The sequence below is a fragment of the Rosa rugosa genome, chromosome 1, assembly GCF_958449725.1.
Source record: "Rosa rugosa chromosome 1, drRosRugo1.1, whole genome shotgun sequence".
In the NCBI taxonomy this organism is placed as follows: Eukaryota; Viridiplantae; Streptophyta; class Magnoliopsida; order Rosales; family Rosaceae; genus Rosa; species Rosa rugosa.
In genome coordinates, this window is record NC_084820.1 from 40352371 (window position 1) to 40373377 (window position 21007).

A 21007-nucleotide genomic window follows, 5' to 3' on the forward strand; every position below is an offset into this window, starting at 1 on the left:
CTTAAGATGTTGGCGCACATCTCGGACCCACCTATGGTATCCTGCGCCAGTTGTCTCTAGTGGAACGAAGTTTAACTTGTTCAGGTTACTCATACTGAAAAACAACACAAGATTAGGGTTAGTTTCGGAGCGAAAAAGGCTACCACGAAAAACTATTAAATTTCTGAGCGTAGTCGTTTCCAAGAAATTAGGGATTTTCTGAGCGTAGTCGCTTCCAAGAAAATCCGATTCCAAGAGGGGTTTTGGATTAGATCGAAACAACGATGTATGTGGTCGATCGTTTTCTTCTCAACAAACTCTAAGTTTGGAGGACTCTACAAGCTCCAAGCTTGGAGTGAGCACGAACCCCCACAGTTCGGCTACTGGTCTCCCCTATGAAGAAGAAAGGGGGGGTAGAAGAAGGGATGTTGGAAGTCCCCGAGAAAAAGAAAAGATATTGAAATTACGGAAGCAAAAGAAATTAAATAAAAAAATACCTCGAATGTGGGCGTGGGCTTCCTCTCCCTTTTTTTTTTTCTTTCTCTTCTTCTTCTTTTTTTTCTTTCTGCTTTCCAGCCCACCACTTTCTTTCTTTTTCTTTCTTCTTTCCGGCCCACTTCTTTCTTTCTTTTTCTTTCCTTTTTTTTTTTTTTTGGCAGGTGCACGTGGGCAGGCGGCTTGGCTGCTTGGCTGCTGCACGTGGGCTAGTCAGTGGGCTGTTGCACGTGGGCTTGGGCTGCGCAAGGTTTCCTTTTTTTTTTTTTTTTTCTTTGCCGGTTCGAGTCAAGTAGACGCCGGTGGCCGGTTTGGTTGAATTTAGGCCGGTTCCGGTGGTGATTTTTCAGGTTCCGGAATCTGGGGACGAGGTGCAGCTACTGACAAAAGGTGGCAGTGAAGGGTGGATGGGAAGATGGCGAACCACGCAGGAGATCTTCGGATTCTTCTTGGGAGGCCGGTTTGAACACTTCCGGTGGCCGGTTCAGGTTGATTCCGGCCGGTTTTGGGGGTGGCGCCGCCGGTTCTGGGTTCCTGAGATTGAGAGCTTCAAGGTAGGCGGCGATGGTTTCTGAGATTTGAAGGTTACGAATTTAGGGTTTCAGGGTTAGGGCTTCGTGCTGATAATGTGTTTTAGGGAATCAGAAATTGAGAGGAAATTGCTGTGTATTCTCATTGATAATAGGGGCCTCTTTATATAGAGGATTACAATGCATAGAATCTCAATCATACAAGGAAAGTAATCGTACATTGAATAGGAATCTAGATCCTTCTAATTTAACCCTATTACCACTAGGTCAAGTAACCTAGAGTTTGGACCAAACACAAATTAGGGTTTACTTGAACACTTAATTAGTTATTCACCTACTTTAATTACGGTATTCATTCTCAATGCATTTCACTTCAATATTAAATAATTATAAATTGGCAATTCTAATAGAGATCATTTCTACGCGAAAATTCTACGTACCATTAGTTTTTTTTTTTTTGTTGTCAGAGTCGAAATGGCTTAGGAATTGCTTTTGTCGACCTTGGTCCTTGGATATCGATTTTTATTTTCAGTCAAAGGTAACTGAGCAAGGCCTCTTCACTCTGATCGCGTGGTGATAGTATTGTTTGGCCTATTCAGTTCAGCGTGCCTTTTACATTCCAGATAGATATTGCAAATGAGAATAGAATGATCGATCACTCGAAGTAGGTAGGTGCAATGGTTTCATAGAAAAAGCATGAGACGACTGGACCATGTAAAATAAATTCCTCTAGGATCTATATATTTATACTCCGAGCTCGCACAAATAATTATACCAACTCGCAGAAACAAAAATGGCTAGGGCAATTGCTGCTGTAGGTGATAGTGCTGATCATGTAGGTGGTCTTTTGCTACCGAGTAGTTCTGGAGGTGTGTTCTTCCTCTGCATGATGATCCTAATGTCCCTCTCAGTCATATCATTTGTAATCTTTGCTTGTGGTGATTCCTCTGGCAAGAAGAAAGGAAACTCCAAGAATATTGGTGGCCTCGACCAAAAGAAAAAAAAGAATACTGGTGGCAGTAAAAACTATGGGGGTCTTGTGTGTGCGACTGGTATTTATGGAGTTGGCACTGCTAGTGGTGGTGATGGAGGTGGACATGGACATGGTGGGCATGGTGGAGGCGGCGGTTGTGGAGGACACAGCGGTGGTGGAAATGATGGTGGCGGGGGTTGCGGCGGCGGTGGTTGTGGTGGTGGGGGTTGCGGTGGGGGCGGTTGTGGTGGAAATTAATAATTAAGAATTGAACTTGTAGACTAGATTAGTACGTACCTCAGGTATGAGTTGATGCTAATTAGCACGCTAATTGGTAAGTTCTGATGTGTATTAGTGTTGTAATCCTCTCCATGTGTCCTAAATCTCATCCAACTTATTTGTCCTAAATCTCAACCCACTTAATTATATTTAACGTGTATTTTGTGCTATTTTGCTCATCTTCCATAAATAAATAGAATATGTATTAGATCAAAACAATATTTTCCTTGAAATAGGGCTGAGAAGCCTTCTTGATAAGGTATTAGGTTATTGCAGAGTTCAGAAAATAAGTGAGTTAACCAACTGAATTAGAATGAATCAAATGATAGTAAGAGTTCCTTGACATTATTAGTTCCTAGCTTATCTTTGTCAACAATTAAAAATAAGATAGAAATCCAGCATCCAAACTCAACCATTACTTGTGCAGTCAACAACGCCACCAACTAAGAATCACAATAAACTTTAGCACATACAAAGAAATCTCAAACAGAGGGACAAATGAATCCATTCTGAAATACAGGGGCATTAATTGAAATTAATGGTCACAAAATGTATAGGTTTTGGGCATCAACAACTAGGAAGGAGTCAGGGGATGGGTTCTGACAGGGAGATGAGTTCTGATCTCAGGGCATGGGTTCTGAGAGGGAGATAAGTTCCGATCTCTGGGCTTCATCATCTAATGGAAGCAGCTGTCTGTTCTTTTCCCGATTGGGAATCTCTGATCTAATTAATGCTTTCAAAAGCTGATTTTCACCTGGACTTACATCACATGTACGTTCTCAACTGTGTGCTGCGCAGCTGCTAGGGTTTGTGGACTGGCTGGAAACTGATAAGTCCATCATGTGCGATTACAGCACTGTACCACAGACGCATCCTTCTAGCAGACAACTCAACTCCTTTGTTCTTTTTAAATCTTTGTTCTGCAATTGCTGCAGACAACTCATCTGTGGCACCATATAATATATTAACAAGGAGGTAATTAACATGCTATTAAATGCAACCCAGCAAGTTGATTTATTAACAACCAAAACCATTGCAACAAACACATTTTCCCATATCAACTTTAATGAATAATTATTATGCTGGAAAAATATTCTACGATCCACTTAAATGAACATCATCCTCTATTCTCTCCCAACTGGAACTTACTTCATCTTAAGAAATTGCTTGTCATTCTCTATAAACCAAGCACCTTATTTGTTGCTCACCAGTAAAATCCAGTATTGCAAGTACTTCACTCCCATACCCCATTCAGGCCAAACATTTTTGTAGTATTTCTCATACTGTTTAAATATGTAAACATATTAAACATACATGTTATCAAGTATCAACTAATATTACCGCATTCATCTCAGAGAGAGAGAGAGAGAGAGGAAAAAAAAAAACACTTAATATCATGATTTGCATTTAACAAAAAAAAAAAGGGAACAGATTAAACTAAATCTAGAGCTCAAAGAACGAAAAAGCACATCCATAAATTTTTCATGTAGACTCAGAACAGACATAACCTTATGATCTCCAAGTTTCTAGCTTTATTGTTCATCACCGAGGATATCAAGGTTAATCAATGTATTTCACTTTAGTCGCAAAGCCATTTTGGAAAAGCAGAAATTGATCTTATTTGCTTATAATAGAAATGCAGTTTTGATGCTTGGTGATTTAGCATGTCAGAAAAAAATTTCAGCGGCCTGTGAAGTGGTTGTGTATTGGAAATTGCAAACATTACGTTGGTGAGTTATTCCCTCAATTCCTTCTCAATAAAAATTTATCTTTAAAAGAAAGAAACAAAGAAAAAACAAAACAAGATCACATCTGCTTAACCATGACCAACTGACACTGAGTTAAGAGTCTTTCATTTATTTGAAGAGGTTTAATTTAGTACGTACCCAGAATTTCCAACACCTATAACCATGAATACAAATATTATAACCACAAGAATCCAACTCAAACTCCTTTTCTTCCCAAGTTTATCAAACATTTGCTTGGACTCAACACCACAACGAAAGAAAAAGCATTCCCTTATATTCAAATAATCATATTAAACTTCAATCGTGAAATCCATAAACAGGAAGCATACAAAATTCAATGGCAAAATTCATAGTGGGAATTTCATGTCCCACAATTTTCTCATTCAACATAGCATAGAAATCACAAAACCCATTCCTAATGGCTTACAATCACATAGCCTAATATGAATCAGTAATCCCATTCAAAAGCCAAAATCTGCACCCAATCAGTTCATTTGCATTTTCAATACAAAAACAGATAAATAGGGGATAGAGGTTGAAATCTAACCTTTAGCCAGAAGAAGAGAACACAAGCATAAGAGCTAACAAAAACTTTGGGAGTGCTGGGTTGGAAGGCTCTGCAATGTTTGTAGGCTTGTAGCTAGCGTTACAGAGACCCAGGGTGGTTTTGGATGAAATTTTACTGCAAGTCTTCGGTGCATGGAAAAAAGAGAATTTCCTGCTTGAATGGAATGGCCCCTGTTTTGTGGGAATTGAAGTCGCAAATCTACAGCTCCAATTTCCACTATGTTTTCTGTACATCATGCTGATTTCATGGGCCGGGATACCGAACTCCGAAAGTGGAAGGAAGAAATTGTGAAATGCTGAGTTTCAATGGAATTCCAGACTCTCACTCCCCATCCAAACACACCTTATAGAGTAATATTGTTGAATTTTATCGCAACATGTGAGTTGGATGCACTAAAATTAAGTTGAGCAATCTTATACATTAATCACCAATAATCTCTACAGGAGCAATGACCATCTCTAAAGTGATGAAAACGATTGTTATCCCTGACAATAATTTCTCTGTCTACAATACCTGATATGAATTTGATTGCACCATGGCAATCTCCACAGATCCTAAGGTTCTTGTTAATCCTTATGGGCAACCCAGAAGGGATAGATATGAGGCCAAAGGCAAGGGCAATCTTCTCACTGTGGTACCAAACTTCCAATACTTTCTCTTCTTCTTCTAACTCAAACAGAGCAAAATTTGTGTCCGGAACGTACCCAGCTTCCTGCATTTTCCTCCTTAAATAGGTCACCATTGCCTGAATTTCAGAGTTCATTTCATGGGAGGTGTCCTTTGCTTGGAAGATGTGGACTGCATTCTTGACTGCGATCCAGCTGTAGCCTGCACCCTTTTTTATGCCAACATCTTTCATCTCCTTTCTCACAAGAGTGGCTTCTTCCCACCTGCATTGGTTAATCAAGTTGTTTAAATAAAGGAGGCAAAGGCCTTAAGGCCAAAATAATGAAAGCAAAAACAATGTCTCATTGGCTCCCAATTCCCAAATCCTTATGATTGTGTGTAATAAAACGTCAAAACCATGGCCTCAAGGATTCTAGGTATGAGCAATTCTAAGGAACCATATTCTAATATGTTCCTATTATATCATGAATTCATGATGGTGACCAGATGTTGATTATATATCAACTACCATCTATGTGCAACAATGTAGGTGAAAAACTGTAGTCCTCTAGCATCAGACTTCTAGAGGTACTTTGGTTATGAGCAGACAGATTCTATGTGCAGTGTCTTCTGCTACCAAAGAAGTAACATATTCGATAAGCTACATAGCATTTCAAATGAAAAGGAATGGTATAAAACGACAGTAGGCTTTTTCGTACCTGCCAGTTGCTGCAAGCAAATTAGAAAGCACCACATGGTTGCCAGTCTTTAGGATCAAGTTCAAATAACTTGTCAGCCGCAATCTTCCCCAATTCTGGCTTCCTATACATTTTACAAGCCCCAAGAAGAGCCCCCCAAATGGAAATGGTTGGATGAATTGGCATCTTTGTAATAAACTCGTAAGGGCGCTCTACCATCCCCGCTCGCCCTAGCAAGTCCGCAACACATGCATAATGCTCTGCCCCTGGTTCAACACCATACCTCTGTTTCATTGAATCAAAGATCTGCATGCCCTTTTGCACAGCCCCCGCCCTACTACATGCTGATAATATACACACCAATGTGACATAATTCGGTTTAACCTCATGGCTTCCGGCACTCATCTCCTCAAACAATGCCAAAGCCATGTCGGCATGTCCTTGATGCGTATACCCACCCACCATCGCATTCCAACTGATCAAGTTCCTTGAAGGCATCGCATCAAATGCACACTCGGCATCTTCTATACTCCCACATTTTCCATACATGTCCACAAGCGCACTCCCAACAACGACATTTCCGTCCACACAAGCCTTCACCGCAAGCGCATGAACTGACCTACCCTGTTCAAGCCACGCGAGTCCAGAACAAGCACTCAGAACACTCGAAACCATAAAATCCGTCGGCTCAACCCCTTCTCTCCTAGCCCGCAAAAACAACTCACAAGCCTTCTCCTCCTCATAATTTTGCACATAAGCAGCCACCATGGAGCACCAAGAGACATGATTAGCCTCACCAATTCTATCGAAAACCATCTTAGACGACCCAACATCCTGACACTTCCCGTAAAAATCCACAAGCCCATTGAGCACTGACACATCTTCCCCAAACCCACATCGCATCACAAACCCATGTAACTGCCTCCCAAGTTCCAAAGCCGACGTATCCGAACAAGCATTGAGAAATGCACAGAAGGTAATCGAATTCGGCTCCCCACCCGCCCTCACAAACTCAATAAACTTGTTTACAGCACTCACCGGCCGGCGGTCCAGCACCGCATTCGAAATGTAGGCATTCCAAGTAGCAAGGTCTCTCAGGCATTTCATCAAACACTTTCCCTGCATCGTCTCTCAGCCCAGTTTTGCAGTACATATCAAAAGCACTGCACCCAACAAAGACATCACATATCTGCCCCGCCTTGACGGCGAGGGCATGCACCTGTTTTCCGACCACTGGGAGACGAAGCAAGCCGGAGGCCTTGAAGGCGCAGGGGAAGGTGAAGTCGTTGGGGCGGACGGAGTCGCGGCGCATGTTAGCGAAGTGGAGGAGAGCGGAGGCGAAATGACGGTTGTGGACAAGGCCGGCGATGAGGGCGGTCCAGGTGACGACGGAGCGGGTGGGAGAGGGGGTGAGGTGGAGGACGAGTTGGGGGCGGAGTTGGGGAGGTCGAGTTTGGAGTACATGTTGACGAGGTGGTTGGAGAGGAAGGAGGGGTGTGGGGGTTGGAGGGTTCTGATGATATGGGCGGGGGCGGCTCGGCCCAGAAGAGAAGAGCGAGTGGAGACGGCTGATTGGAGAAAGGAGGCGAGGGAGTTGGGAGTGAGGTCATGGCATTGTTGGTGTGTAAGGTCATGGTTTTGGGACAAAGGTGACGAGAAAGTTAGGCGAACATGAGGAGCGTCCGTGATTTGTTTAAGAATGGAGACTATGGAGTGCGAAAATTCGAATTAGAGCTACTGGAAAACCACCGGCAAACTGAGAGAGCGGGAGATGGTGGCGAGAAACGTGTCAGGATTGTGGGGTTGGGTTTTTGAACCTAAATTTGGGCTTGAAATAGTGTAGGTTATCGGTTAGCGTTTTGGTACAGGTGCCACTTTGGTTTGCGAAAGGCTGGGCATAATCAGGGTGGGTCGGTTTGAGGCCCAAACTGTTTTCGATCCGATTTAGTCAGTTGGGCTAAAATTCGAACAGAGCACTGATTTAAAATGGGCTGGGACGAATTTTTCGGATTGGACCGTTTCCGTTTCGATTATTTTCCAAGGCCTAAAAATTACATTTTTAGGTTATTTTCAAGGCCCAATATTCTGGGTAACAACTAGATATGAAATCCAAAGCAAGCAAGCAACTACAACAACAATTAAATATGAAATCCAAAGCAACTGTAACAAGTCAACAACTTTATAAGTTTGCAAGTCCAAATTCAAAAATCAAAACCAAGCAAGCACAAGAGCAACCAATTATCCAAACTTTAAGTTTATAGACCCAAATATAAAAGAAGTTTTAAGTTACAGAATAAAATGATCAAATTTCAGAAACTGGAGACCTCCAAGGCAGTTTTAAACTCCAGCATTCAATCTTCAGTTAGGAAGAAAGCACCTGCCCATGTGACTGCATGCCCAATAGAACCTGCAATAGTGCAATTTAGATAGATTTTAAGATCAATATGAGATGAAAATATAACAACAATCCTGCAATATTGATTATGAATATGACAATATTGAAATCACATATTATGGTGATGCAAACAACATCACAGATTCCAACTTACTCAACTAGAAAATATAAGATGAAATCAATATTGATTATGAATATGACAAAAGTCTTTATATTTCCAACTTACTCAAGTAGGCCAGCAATAGTTCTTCACCCCTTTCTACACTCATTGACTTCATTCTTCAATCTCTGTTAACAGTTAACACTAATTCTGGTTCACTAACACATATTTTAATTACAAACATTAGTAACTATAGTTAAACTTCAAAAGCAAAAAAGGCAGAACATAAGAAAGTACGATATTGAGCATAAAAATGTTACGTAACTCCATCTTCTCCAATTCAGCTTAAACATCAAGTTCAGTCCTAGTAGGCTCTATGAAGACTAGTTGAGCATTCATTAGCTCTCAATCAATCTGAGCAGCAGATAAGTGCCTCAACGATTTTAGGATTTAATGATGGCCTAAAAGGGTCAATAACCCTTTTCCCAATGCTGAAAGCATTCTCACTAGCCAGAGTTGATGCTAGAATAGCGAAGACATCTCCTGCTATCTAAGATAGGATACCTTCCTACGTTCTCTTTCTAGTTTCCACCAGTTGAGTACTTTGAACTATGCATTTTCAGGGTCTTTAGATGCCTCCAACAAATACTTGTCAACCTCATTTGTAATCTCTACTACATCATTTTCTTGTCGAAGCATCATATAAACTCGTGCATGTTTGCAGTATAGCTGTTCTCCTCAGAAGCAATGACATTTGCATTATTGAATTTAGGCTATTGTGGCATCCAAAGATGCATGTGCATCCTTTGGATCATTATCAGCATACTCATATTATAGCTGAAGAAAGGTGCTTTTAATCTTAGCAACCATCACAGCTGCCATGTTCTTATCTTGCTACAACTTAGGGGAAAAAATACTTGAGATATAGAAGGTTGTATCTTGGGTCCACCAGCACTGCAATCAGCAGACTCTTGTTCAAATCTTCAAGTTTGAGCCAATATTTGTCAAACTTCCTTTTCATTCCTATGCTCACTAACTTGATACACATTTACGCAAGCGTACGTATCGTTGTCAGGATAAGAAAATATTATGTTCCAAATTATCGTACCATGGGGATTAGTGGCTAACCCACAATTCTTGGATAGTTGGAACTAAAGTTACTAAGCAACAAAAATAAATAAATAAATAAATGTTAATCTCATGCACCAAGTCTTAGCAATGCCCGGTCCACTATCACCCCCAAAAAACCAAACTCTACCTTACGTAAAATTGCCAAAGTACGCTTAACCTCTAGATTTGAAATTACTGCTTATATACCTGGTATTGGCCATAATTTACAAGAACATTCTGTAGTCTTAGTAAGAGAATCAAAACTAATAACCTAATGATGACTATTTACAATGACGTAGAAAGTGTCATAGAAAATTGTAATTTGCATTTCTAATAACAAATTTTTCATCAATCATCCACCCCTCTTCTGCTTTCATAAACCCAAAAGCCCTACTCTTCCCAAAACCTCTTTTTGATCACTGCACATTTACTTTCAAGGCATGCAGCTTCAACTTTCAGCCCGTTAAGATACAGTTCAACCCATGGAAACCCAGTAGTGTGTAGAACTGTAGACCCAACTTTTATCTATGGGTGTTTACATGCACATGAGTCTAAGATAAACCTTTCGATCTAAACTGATGAAAAACAGTAGAATTTGTTGAGTTGTTTTAGTGGAAGAAGAGGAAGAAGAAAGGTCCGATCTTTTCTAGATTTTCTTCATTCCTCTATGTAAATTCATTTTATTAATTCAATTTAGTTCTATAATTGTTAACCATCGTTTACAAAAATACACGTGGTAGAAAAGTAAAGGGGTGGGCGGCAAAGGGCATTTCAAAGGGTGCCCATTGTCTTATTAATTGATTGGTAACTGGCTAGCTAGCTGCTTTGGAGAAACATGTACAAAGGAACTAAGGAAGGCTCCTCAACATGACCCTAAGAATACTTAATAATGAGGAGACATTAAGTAATGCACAATATGTTTGAGAGTTGACTCACAGACAATTAGCTAGTGTGTATTTCCAGTTGTTAAGTAGTAAAAAAAAAAAAAAAAAAAATTAAAAAAAAAAATTTACAGTACCTACTTGTATGTCATACACACATTTACAAATATGAGAACAAATTTGTTGTTATTGTTATAAGGAGAGTCATTGCTTGTGTAATTTTAGTTATATTAGAGGTAATTATGCCACTTACGATATTTTTACAAGTTTATGAACAAATTGTTGTCAATGTGGTAACTTGGTTCAATTATATGTAAATAGTGTAAAACGAATGTGGTAATTTTGTTGTCAATTCAGAAATTTGATTCAATTAATTTGTAATTTTAGTTCAATTAGATGTAAAATGAGTGTATAATAAAGTATTATAGATAACCCCAAATAAAAATATACTTAATAATGAGGAGACTTTCAGTAATGTGCCAGATATATTATGTGCATGATTGGAAAAATTGGTATGTTTAGCATGTTTTTTTCTATCATTATCTTGGAATAAATATGCATTTATCTTGAAACCATGATGTATCCACCATATGTCAAGCCAAGTCCCCAAAAAAAAACAAAAATGCTGACAATGTTCGTACAAAGGTGTTATTCTAAGAAGAATGATTAAAGAGATTCTTTATTTTTCTTTTTCCTTTGATTCAATGCGAGATGAGGAGTAGAATTTGATACTTCTACCAACACTTTATTCAACTAGTTTTGTAATTTTGCTTCTACGTAATACAAGATCAATAACACGCACAATGATTAAAAATACCCTTAAGATGGAAAATGATGAAACTTAGGTTCTTAGTCAAAGGCTTGTTGGACTGGAAAAAAAGGGGGGGCGTGATCGAAAGTCAAGAGAAATTTCTAGGAAGCTGGGTTTGGGATCAGCTTTGCGTGCATAGCTAAGACACAGTCAACCATAAATTTGAAGCTGATCCCAAACCCAGTTTATGTATATGTTTGGATGTTATCCTATAGCTACTAAATCTGTAACCCATACCTTGAAGAAGAAGAAGAAGAAGAAGAAGAAGAAGAAGCAATAATGTCCAGAAAATATGTTGTTTTTGGTGGTGGACATGCAGAGGGTATAGTGCCAGAATACTCGGGGGGCCTGCACTCTGGAGGTTTGTTCTTCTTCTGTATGATGATTCTGATATCCCTCTCGGTCATACCATTAGCAATATTTGCTTGTGGTACTTCATCTCGCAACAAGAAAAGACATGGTGCAGATGGAGGCGGCGGGGATGGTGCAGATGGAGGCGGCGAGGATGGTGCAGATGGAGGCGGCGGGGATGGTGCAGATGGTGGCTGTGGAGATGGTCAAGATGGAGGCGGCGGCGGCCATCACACAGGTGGTGGACATGATGTAGGTGGTGCACATCATGGCGGCGGCGGGCATCACCATGTAGGCGGCGCACATCATGGCGGCGGTGGACATCACCATGTGGGCGGTGGACATCACGGGGGCGGTGGACATCATCATGTAGGCGGTGGACATCACGATGTAGGCGGTGGACATCATCATGTAGGCGGTGGACATCACGGGGGCGGTATCACGATGTAGGTAGTACACATCACGGCGGTGGTAGACATCATGGCGGTGGTGGACACAGTGGCTGATATCATTTCGGTGGCGGACATCATTTTTATTTTTTTTGTTAGTTAATCTTGTAATCTTAGTTGTCAGGCTCAGTTTGAATTGTGTTGCGATCCTTCCAAATGTATTGCAAGTGTGTGTGTTCTCTTTATCTGCACGGTGATCCTGATATCCGTCCCAGTCGTATCAGTTCAAATGTTATTTGCTTGTGATTCGTCTAGCAAGAACAAAAGAGGTGGTGGTCATTATTATGGTGGGAAATGCACGTGGTATCTTGGTAACAAGCTCCTATAATTCATCAATACACACAGTCGTCTTCTCTAGAAATAAACTAGCAAAATCGCCCGCGCTATGCCGCGGGATTTGTTGTTAATAATCTTGTATATAAGGCCCTGTAACCCTGTTGATGAGCTCGTTCAATCAGTTGAAGCAAGACAATAAGCTGAATGCATTCACTTGTCAAGATCAAGAGACCAGCCATAATGCTAACAAAAGGCATGCAGAAAACTAATGTATGGCACAGAACTAAGGGTGCATACAATGATTCTATTCTTGGGAAATGTTGTTCACTGTTTGTAGAAAAAGAAGAACAATTAAATAGTCCACATAATTGATTTGGCAATAAGTCAACCAATGTGAAATTGAAATCAGCATTACCACTTCAGGATCAAGCATCGTCACAATACAATCATTTCAAACTTGAGGTGCTTGTGTGTGTTAGATCTGCATAACCTAAGAATTGATGAGCTTTCAAATTTCATAGGCAAGTTGACCCATCTTAGGTACCTTGACCTCTTTGGTAATGTTAGTAACAGCATTCCTTGCTTCTGTCAGCAATCTGCAGAATCTACAGATCCTTAAACTCAACAGGTGCTACAGACTTGAACAACTACCTAGAGATATCAGAAAGAGGATCAGCGTTAGGCATTGGAGTTGCTTTAAAGGTCAGCTTCTTCCTGAGCATCTTAATCTTAGCTTCTAGAGTTTCCTGCAAAAGAATGGAAAACTTTCAGAATAAAAAGGGGCTGTACATCTACACATTTTAAATACCAATTTGCATTGCACTTCTACAAAAACATTAAGGGAAAGCTTGAATAGCACTGATTTAATTACAGCTTAAAAGAAATTAGCAGGAACAACCTAAGATCGATGATTAATACGCCAGTTTCATATTTTTCATCAGAACAGTATAAATGTGGGAGAGTACCATGCTCTATTTTGTTTTAATAAATAGCTAGAGAATTCTATCTGCTAGCTAAAAGAACCAAATATTTACTTGATGGCACTTACTAAATGCAGGACAATTATAAAACTATATAACTCCACCAAACATTTTCATGGATATAGAACTGAGCTCGTGAATGCACTTTCTAGAGGACTAATGACCACACTCTGACACTCTTGACTGACCGAAGCCACATTTGTATCCCAACAAAGAGAGTGCAATTCTGTGGATTGCCCTGTTTAAGTTCAAAATATTGTGTTGTCTGATTAGTAACAACATATGACAATATAACACATTTTTTGCAGGTCAACAGATCAACGAAACCGTTAAGAATTTAGTGAAATAAATAGCAGCTAATCATACCTGCAGTGAATGTGTCTGCCTATCACTCTCAGCATCGGTAAATTGTCCAATTCTTGGCTGGAACCTCACCTGTGCTGAACTTCCCTGCATCATTAAATGACTAAGATTTAGAACAAAAACAAACCAGAATTACTGGAAACTTTCAAAGAATTAAAGTAGATCCCAAAATTTAACCTTAGAAACACGAACGCACGAATACTGATTAATATTTCAAAAGTGAATCTCATTGTTCGCGTCACATGAGCAGAAAAGGTCATTGTTCTTAGGGTGGAAATCAAGTGACATTAAATGCGAGGTATGTCCTGTATATGTCTGTAAACAATAATTTGGCCGCAATAATGAACTCAAACACTTCAGAAATCAAAGAAAATTAATAATTTTCAGCCAAGGTGAACCACTATATTTCAATCAGAATCGAGATTTTCATTTGTGAAAAGAAATGAAGAACTATGAAGGGCAACATAAAACTTTCATGGTAAAATTGACTACATTAGAAAGCAATGGAAGCATAGAATTTACTTCAGCGGCATCCCAAAGTTGCACAGTTGTGTCAAATGAAGAAGTTGCAAACTGAGTGGAATTTGGTCTAAATCAAACATCAGTAATTATCAGGCTGTGACCCTCCGGTGTGCTGTCAGTCTGTAGTGTTTCCATATTCCAAATACACTACATATTCCAAATAACAACCTACTTACATGGAATAACAACAATATATATATATACACACACACACACACGAATCTAAATCATTCTTTTTCTTATTACTAAGGAAGTTTTGATTAGTATAATTTTCTAGTTGTTTCAGTCAACTTTTTTTATGGAATTCTTGCTAACCATTTTTGGTCATCTGATTGTTGCCTTTGGGAATAGATAATTTATATCAGGAGTCAATTTTTGATATTGAATTCATGCAATTATAGGAGACCATATTTCACAAATTTCTACCCTTTACTATTCAGTGCATTCAACCAAACCAAGCCATTAGCAGCTGCAACCCTACAAAGGCCAAATAGCCAACCCTAAACCCTAAACAAACCAACCCCACTAAAATTCGACAACACAGTTAAAACTGAAAACCAACCACCCATTGTAAAGAACCAAGCTAAAAACAGAGCATTGGAGCCCGAATCTGAATGCAAAACCAGAAAGTCAAAACCAGAAGACAGAGTTAGGAATCATAATAAACAAAACCCAAAAAGAAAATGATTAAAAATTTTACTAAATACACAGTCAAATTCCATAACCCATTGCAAAGAATCAAACCAGAAAACAGAGCATTTCAACCAAAAATCCCAAATGCAAGAAAAACCAAAACGCAGAAAACAATCAAGAATCAGTGAAGCTTTGTACCATGATTGTACTACTCTTGGGCTTGATTTCTCTGACACCACTATCCTGGATGCAGGTAGCCAACCGCAATCCTTGCTAGAGAAGAACATGAAAATTATTAAACCAACAATCGCATGATTAACAACCCATAAAGAAATCGGATTAAGCAAGAACCGACCTTGACACTGTCGTATCCAGCAACGTGAAGCACCAGATTCTTCGGTTAACATATCTTCCCTTCGCGCTCTCTCTCTTTCTCTTCGTGGAGCAAAGAAGCTCTGGAAATTTCCATCCTCGGATGCAGAGGCGAGGAGAGCGAAAGAAGAAAAAACAGCCGAGTCTACTACGCATGGCAAGGCTGTGATTACCAAAAACGGTTTTTGTCCATTTACACCATTTTTAGAGATTTTTTTCCCACTTATCCCATTAAGTTTTTTTAAGGGTGCTTCTAAATATACCCAGCAAAAATCTATGTACACCCAGCAATCTATTTAAATTAAAAATATATAAAACAAATTTGACTAGTTTCCCATTATGCCCCCATCGCTAAACACTGACACAAAAAAAATCTTTCCAATATCTTATACTTAGCACTGAGTCAAGTCGTGTAGAGGAGGTGTTGCTGGGCCTGGAGGAGGTAATGGAACGGCGGTGCCACGACGGAGGACGACAAAGGAGGCGGCGGGGCCTGGGTGGAAGGGTAGGTGGCGTACTGGACTTGATGGGTGGTAATGGCAGTGGTGGTGTTGCAGTTGTTGGCATTGTTGTCCATTGGTGGGATTAAAGTTTTGATGTGGCGAACTGGAAATGGGGGTTTGATAAGAGGGTGCGGTGAGGTTTGATTTTTGCAGGGAATTTTTGTAGTGGGAATTCAAGAGTTGGAGTTTTATTAGCACAACATCAAGTTTGAGGTTGTTTTGTCTGGGGATGAAGTACTCTTAGTTTCTTCTTCTATGTACTACTGCAATCTACGCTGATGTTCCCCTGGTCAGCTATTATTTGCTCAACTACCATCCGATTTCAATCGAACGGTAGTTGAGCAAATAATCCCTGGTCAGCTACTGACCAAGGGAACGGGACTCCTGCAATCTAATATTCTTGATTTTGGGTATCAATTCCACCTTTCTTAACTCTTGAGTAAAGTTATTCTGCTTTAATTGAAAATCAGTTAAGCCAAAAACTTAAGTATATTTGAAACTTAAGCAATAAGCACCGTAGAATTGCTCCAGGTACACATTCTTACCAGAACATCTGGAAACCCAATCTGGGTTTCTAACCGACGAGTAAGAAAGGGAAGAAGATGTTGTTGGGTACAAGATGAGGGTATTTTAGAAAATTTAGCTGAATTTAATTAAATATTATTGGATATAAATAAATAGCTGGGTACACTTAGACAAACCATTTTTTAATTCTCTCTTACCCAAAACACTCTAATGAGGTCTTCCCTAATACCCCATTAAGATTTTTTTTTCTTCGTTTTTTAATTTTTTTTTAATACCATTTTACCCTTACCCCTTTGTTACTTAGAGAAAGAGAAAAAAAATTGAAGAGAGAGAAACCATGGGAGACTTCGCCGGAGTCCGGTCACCGGCCGCCGGATTCCTGTAAACTTTCGCCGGATTCTGGTCACCGGCTGCCGCCCACCGGAATTTGCTGAAAATCTCACCGAAAAGTTTTTTTGCTCCCAATAGACATCTATTGCCCCCTAATAGAGGGACAACAGCCATCTATTGCCCTCCAATAGAGGGGTAATAGACTTCTATTTGGGGGCAATAGACATTCAAAACTTCTTTTTTCTTTCCTTCTATCCTGTTACTTAAAAAAAATAAAAAAAGAAGCTAGAAATTGATTTGGGCACCCCAATCAATAGTCGGACTGCGTATATCTGCAAGGTGGAAGAACCGGGTTGATGACTCGGTGAAAAAAAAAAAGCAGCAGAAAAAACCAAATAGTTACCCCTCTCTCTCTAACTTTCTCTCTCTAAAAAGACTAAAACCCTTTTTCTTCGTCTCTGCTAGATTTTCTTTCCTTGTTTGCCAAACTCATCATCTCTATCCTTTATGGATTTACCATTTCCCATGGCTCTGAAGCTTTGCTAAATCGCCGAAATTCGAATCGAGATTTGAGAGCTGAAGACGAAGATGAAGAAGAAGAAGAAGAAGATGCACGCTGCCGAGTTGACTCGAACCTCCATCGAATTGTGGAACAAAAGACCGGCCAGGAACTCGACCCGGTCTGGGTTCGACACCACCGCAACACAGTCGGACTCCGAGAGAGAGAGTTTTCTCCGATATGCTTGGGAGGATGTGAGAGAGAGACAGAGAGAGAGAGAGAGAGCGATTTGGTTTCATAGAGAGAGAAGGGGAGAGTCTGGAGAGAGAGACAAAGAGGAGAAAGAGATCGAATGGAGGAGAGAGATAGAGAGTACCAGTAGCTGTAGTTATTTAATTAGGAAGTGGGCAGAATAGTCATTTCAATTTAAATTGGGTTAGTGAGAATAAAAATTTGTTGCTGGGGTAAGTAGGATAACTTTGGCTCATTTTGGGGCTTTTGGTCAATGACCCTACAAAAAAAAAAAGCGTCATTTCGTACCATTATGAACATTTATAAATGGGCTAAATACAAATTACTACCCTGTGGTTTAGGTCCAAAATCAATTCAGTCCCTGAACTTCTAATTTCATCAAAAGCACCCCTGCACTTTCAATTTTGATCTAATAGGTCCAATTTGTTAGTTTTCCGACCATTGAGTTATTTAACTTGTTAATGTGGATCATATATGGCCTATGTTTTATGATGTGGTGTCAAGGTGGTTTGCATTGTCAATTTAGGAGTGAGTCATACTATTAAAAATAAATAGTTTTTCAACAAATAATCCAACTATTTGAAAGAATATTAACGAATTGGACCTATTAGATCAAAATTGAAAGTGCAGGGGTGTTTTTGATGAAATTAGAAGTCCAGGGACTGAATTGATTTTGGACCTAAATCACAGGGTACTAATTAGTATTTAGCCCTTTATAAATAGTGCTAAGAGCTTTAATATATTTAGAATAGGGATATTGACCCAATGCCTAAATTTGGGCCAATATTATACTACCACTTACTCCACTAAAAGTATTTTACTCCTATTTATCCAATTTAACATTTAATGACAGTTTTGCCCTATCAATTAAACTGAAACTCATCGCTCTCTCTCTCTCTCAGAAGCCCCAATGGACCGAGGGAATCACACCCAAGCCCTCGCCAGAATCCCATCAGACTCACCGTCCACCGCCGTCGGCGATCTGGTCAACTCCTTGACCACCCAGAGAGTCTACCGTGAGGTCAAGCTCGCGCTCCGAAGCTGACTGAGGGAGGTCCGCGCTGAGTTCTCATTCCTCCGAGTCCGCGACCTCCACTTGCTCCTCAAGTTCCTTCGATCCTGTTTGGATCCAAAATGAACATTTTGGCCTGACAAGGCATGTGTTGGAAAAATTGAGTCAATGTCAGTGGCTCAAGCTATATATTGTCGACAAGCTCGAAATATATATTTAGAGGCTAAATAAAGCCTACTATGGAAGCATGGAAGCATGAAAAGTTAACTTTAGCACATTTTCCTACTTCGGCTAGGAGAAACCGAGCTAAACAAGGAAGGAGGGGCGGAAGACTAACCAAATGAAATCTAAATGAGCTAAAACTTTCCAGATTAATACTAGACATCCCAAGGATAATTTCTTATGAAGAGTGACAGAGCTAGTTTTGAGTGGAAGGCCTTCAAACAATCAGTCCAATTTTCTACAGAAGCAAAACTGGAAAACTGGACCTGTAAGAGGTCCAGCAGCATTTCCGGCCCAACAGCATGGAATAAAGCTCTGAAACTTTTTCAGGATGATTTACACTCATAGTGGAACATTTTTTATGAAGAAGTCGAAGCTCATTCTGAAGTCTTGTTGGAGAAATAATTGAAGGAATAAAGGGGCAGAAACTGACCTAAAACCAGCTTAATATTCACATGTTCATGTTTCCTACCCACATGAAGAAAGCTAGATGCTTTTCTTTTTTTCCTTGGATATATTTTTCTACTACAATCTCTTTAATAGATCATCATCACTTCCATGTTTCTGCACCTTCATGCTTTGCTTTCATTTCATCATTTCTCTATCTTTTCCATATTTTACAAATCACTTTCATACTCCACTTTCATTATTTTTATTCCACTCATCATTTCACTCTTCTTTTTCTTCCCTATATAAACACATTCTCCTCTCATTCTAGACACACATTCACAACATCAAAACATCTCTAAGATGATCTAAGTTCTCTCTAGAGCAACCTCTCTAAGAGCAACTCCTCTCCTTCTCTTTCTCTTACCGGTGATCACACTCCTAGTCCTAGTCTTCTCAGAAGCCGACTTTCAGTACCACCAAACCCTCTGCCAACGTACTTCGGTCCTAGTCTCCTCGGGAGCCGACGGTAGTGCCGCAACCACAACGGTTACAGAACCAGCCAAGCAAGGGTAACGCTCTAGCAACCCAGCCAAGCTAAAGTCACGCTTTAGCAAGTTCTCCTCACTTCCCAGTGGTTCTCGCTCTGCTCGATCTACAACATCGAGTATCGATTGTGATTTTCAAGAAGCTCAGCAAAAGTCCTCGCCACGAGGCACAAAGAATCCCGCGACGAGGTTGGTGCTCTCCTCGTCTACAATCGCTCAACAGAAGTCAGGTCAAGGGACACCCCCGACGACCGCACCCGACGGTGCTGGCACGCCCGCGCAAGAAAAGAGACTGTTGACCAGCTGCAACAAAATTGGAGCCAAACAGATCCGTCGCGGAGTCCGACTCCACCATCAACCTCTTGTCCCAAACCCAATCGATTCCGGAGCTTCAAGGTCCGGCGATTTTCACACTTGCAATTTCACATTCTTATTATTTTGTGAATTTTTGATGGTTGGGATTTAATTTTTTTGGCTTCCAGTGGTTCCGGTTCTGTTCCAGGGTCGGGCCTGGACCGAGCAGAGAGCGTGGACGGCGAGGCGGAAGTTGTTGTTGGTGTCGGAGTCGAACCAAAGGGCCAGGGATTTAAGGAGGAGGTCGAGGATGGCGATGTGGCCCTGGCGGTCGCCGGCGGAGAGGAGAAAGTGGGAGCTGGAAGGCTTGGTGTAGAAGAGGTCGAGGCTGAGGCCTGGATGGTGGATGGTGTTGGTGAGGGTCTTAAGCTCGACAAGGTTTCGAGAGAGAAAGCTCCACTGATCTGGTTTTGTTTCTTCTTCTTCTTGCCAGGGTTGCAGGCTTGGGAGTGGTGTGGGAGATTAGGACCGAGGCCTAGATGGTGGATGGTGTCGGTGAGGGTCTTGAGCTCGACATGGTTGCAAGAGAGAAAGCTCATCTAATCTGGTTTTGTTTCTTCTTCTTCTTGCCCGGGTTGCAGGCTTGGGAGTGGTGTGGGAGATTAGGACTTTGTTTACATTTCTTTTTTGGATCAATTACTGGTCCTCAATAGATTAAAATGAGTCTTAAACCTAAACTATTAACATTCTATACAACTATGTTAGTTTTGCTATACAACTACGGGTAATAAAGTTTTGCAATAATATGATTATTAGGGGGCAATAATATGATTATTGGGGGCAATAAAATGTTTATTGGGGGTAAATAAAATTTTTATTGAGGGACAATAATATGATTACTGGGTATTATTAGGGGGCAATAAAATCGGACGCCAGAATCCAGTCACCGATTGCCAGATTCCAGTAACCGATGCTTGATTCCAGTTACCGGTTGCCGGATTCAGGTCACCGGTTGCCGCGGCCAGCCACCTATCATCGGAGTCCGGCAAGGTCTCCGATGACTTCTCTCTCAAAGTGACAATGAAGGAGAGGGCAAAATTGTCCTAAAAATAAATGAAAAGCAAGAAAAAAAAATACTTAATTGGGTATTAGGGTAAAATATATATAAACTATTGGGTAAGTGGACAATCTCATAAGATGTTTGGGTAAATGGGGTTAGTGTAGCTCAAATTTGGGTAAATAGACATTTTCCCTTTAGAATATGGAGTAGGCTGGAATGAATCGAAACATAATGAACCAAAGTGGGCCCAATGACG

At 40.4% G+C, this 21007-nt stretch overlaps 3 protein-coding genes and 1 pseudogene across 13 annotated transcripts; 2 read left to right on the plus strand and 2 right to left on the minus strand.

The window, feature by feature from the left end:
• Positions 1-1797: 1797 nt before the first annotated feature.
• LOC133727881 (glycine-rich protein DOT1-like) lies at positions 1798-2235 on the plus strand. Its single transcript, XM_062155299.1, has one exon. It carries the CDS (start codon positions 1798-1800, stop codon positions 2233-2235), a length of 438 nt encoding a protein of 145 aa, XP_062011283.1.
• Positions 2236-2644: 409 nt separating this feature from the next.
• Positions 2645-7603, minus strand: LOC133724893 (pentatricopeptide repeat-containing protein At4g14850-like; annotated as a pseudogene).
• A 3849-nt stretch (positions 7604-11452) lies between these two features.
• On the plus strand, positions 11453-11974 carry LOC133727888 (dormancy-associated protein 2-like). The gene has a single exon (XM_062155306.1). The coding sequence runs from the start codon at positions 11453-11455 to the stop codon at positions 11972-11974; it is 522 nt and encodes a 173-aa protein (XP_062011290.1).
• Positions 11975-12533: 559 nt separating this feature from the next.
• Positions 12534-15269, minus strand: LOC133724894 (uncharacterized). 11 transcript variants are annotated; one of them, XR_009854100.1, is made up of 7 exons: positions 15103-15269; positions 14946-15016; positions 14115-14181; positions 13770-13907; positions 13596-13679; positions 13298-13467; positions 12534-12995 (listed from the first exon to the last, which is right to left on the minus strand). XR_009854100.1 is itself a non-coding variant. In XM_062151800.1 (4 exons), the coding sequence occupies exons 1-4, from the start codon at positions 15152-15154 to the stop codon at positions 12897-12899; spliced, it is 306 nt and encodes a 101-aa protein (XP_062007784.1). In that variant the 5' UTR covers positions 15155-15269; the 3' UTR covers positions 12534-12896. The 11 variants fall into 11 exon arrangements, 2 of the variants coding, with proteins under 2 accessions (XP_062007784.1, XP_062007785.1); XR_009854095.1 differs by lacking the exon at positions 14115-14181 and having other exon boundaries at positions 12534-12576; positions 12740-12995; positions 14946-15020; XR_009854098.1 differs by having other exon boundaries at positions 14946-15020.
• Positions 15270-21007: the final 5738 nt, after the last annotated feature.

Coding starts and splice junctions, on each gene's coding strand:
- LOC133727888 (XM_062155306.1), top strand. CDS start 11,453: ATGTCCAGAAAATATGTTGTTTTTGGTGGTGGACATGCAGAGGGTATA.
- LOC133727881 (XM_062155299.1), top strand. CDS start 1,798: ATGGCTAGGGCAATTGCTGCTGTAGGTGATAGTGCTGATCATGTAGGT.
- LOC133724894 (XM_062151800.1), bottom strand. CDS start 15,154: ATGTTAACCGAAGAATCTGGTGCTTCACGTTGCTGGATACGACAGTGT. Junction 15,017..15,102: donor CTGGATACGACAGTGTCAAG/GTCGGTTCTTGC, acceptor TTCTCTAGCAAG/GATTGCGGTTGGCTACCTGC. Junction 13,680..14,945: donor CCAAGAGTAGTACAATCATG/GTACAAAGCTTC, acceptor TTAATGATGCAG/GGAAGTTCAGCACAGGTGAG.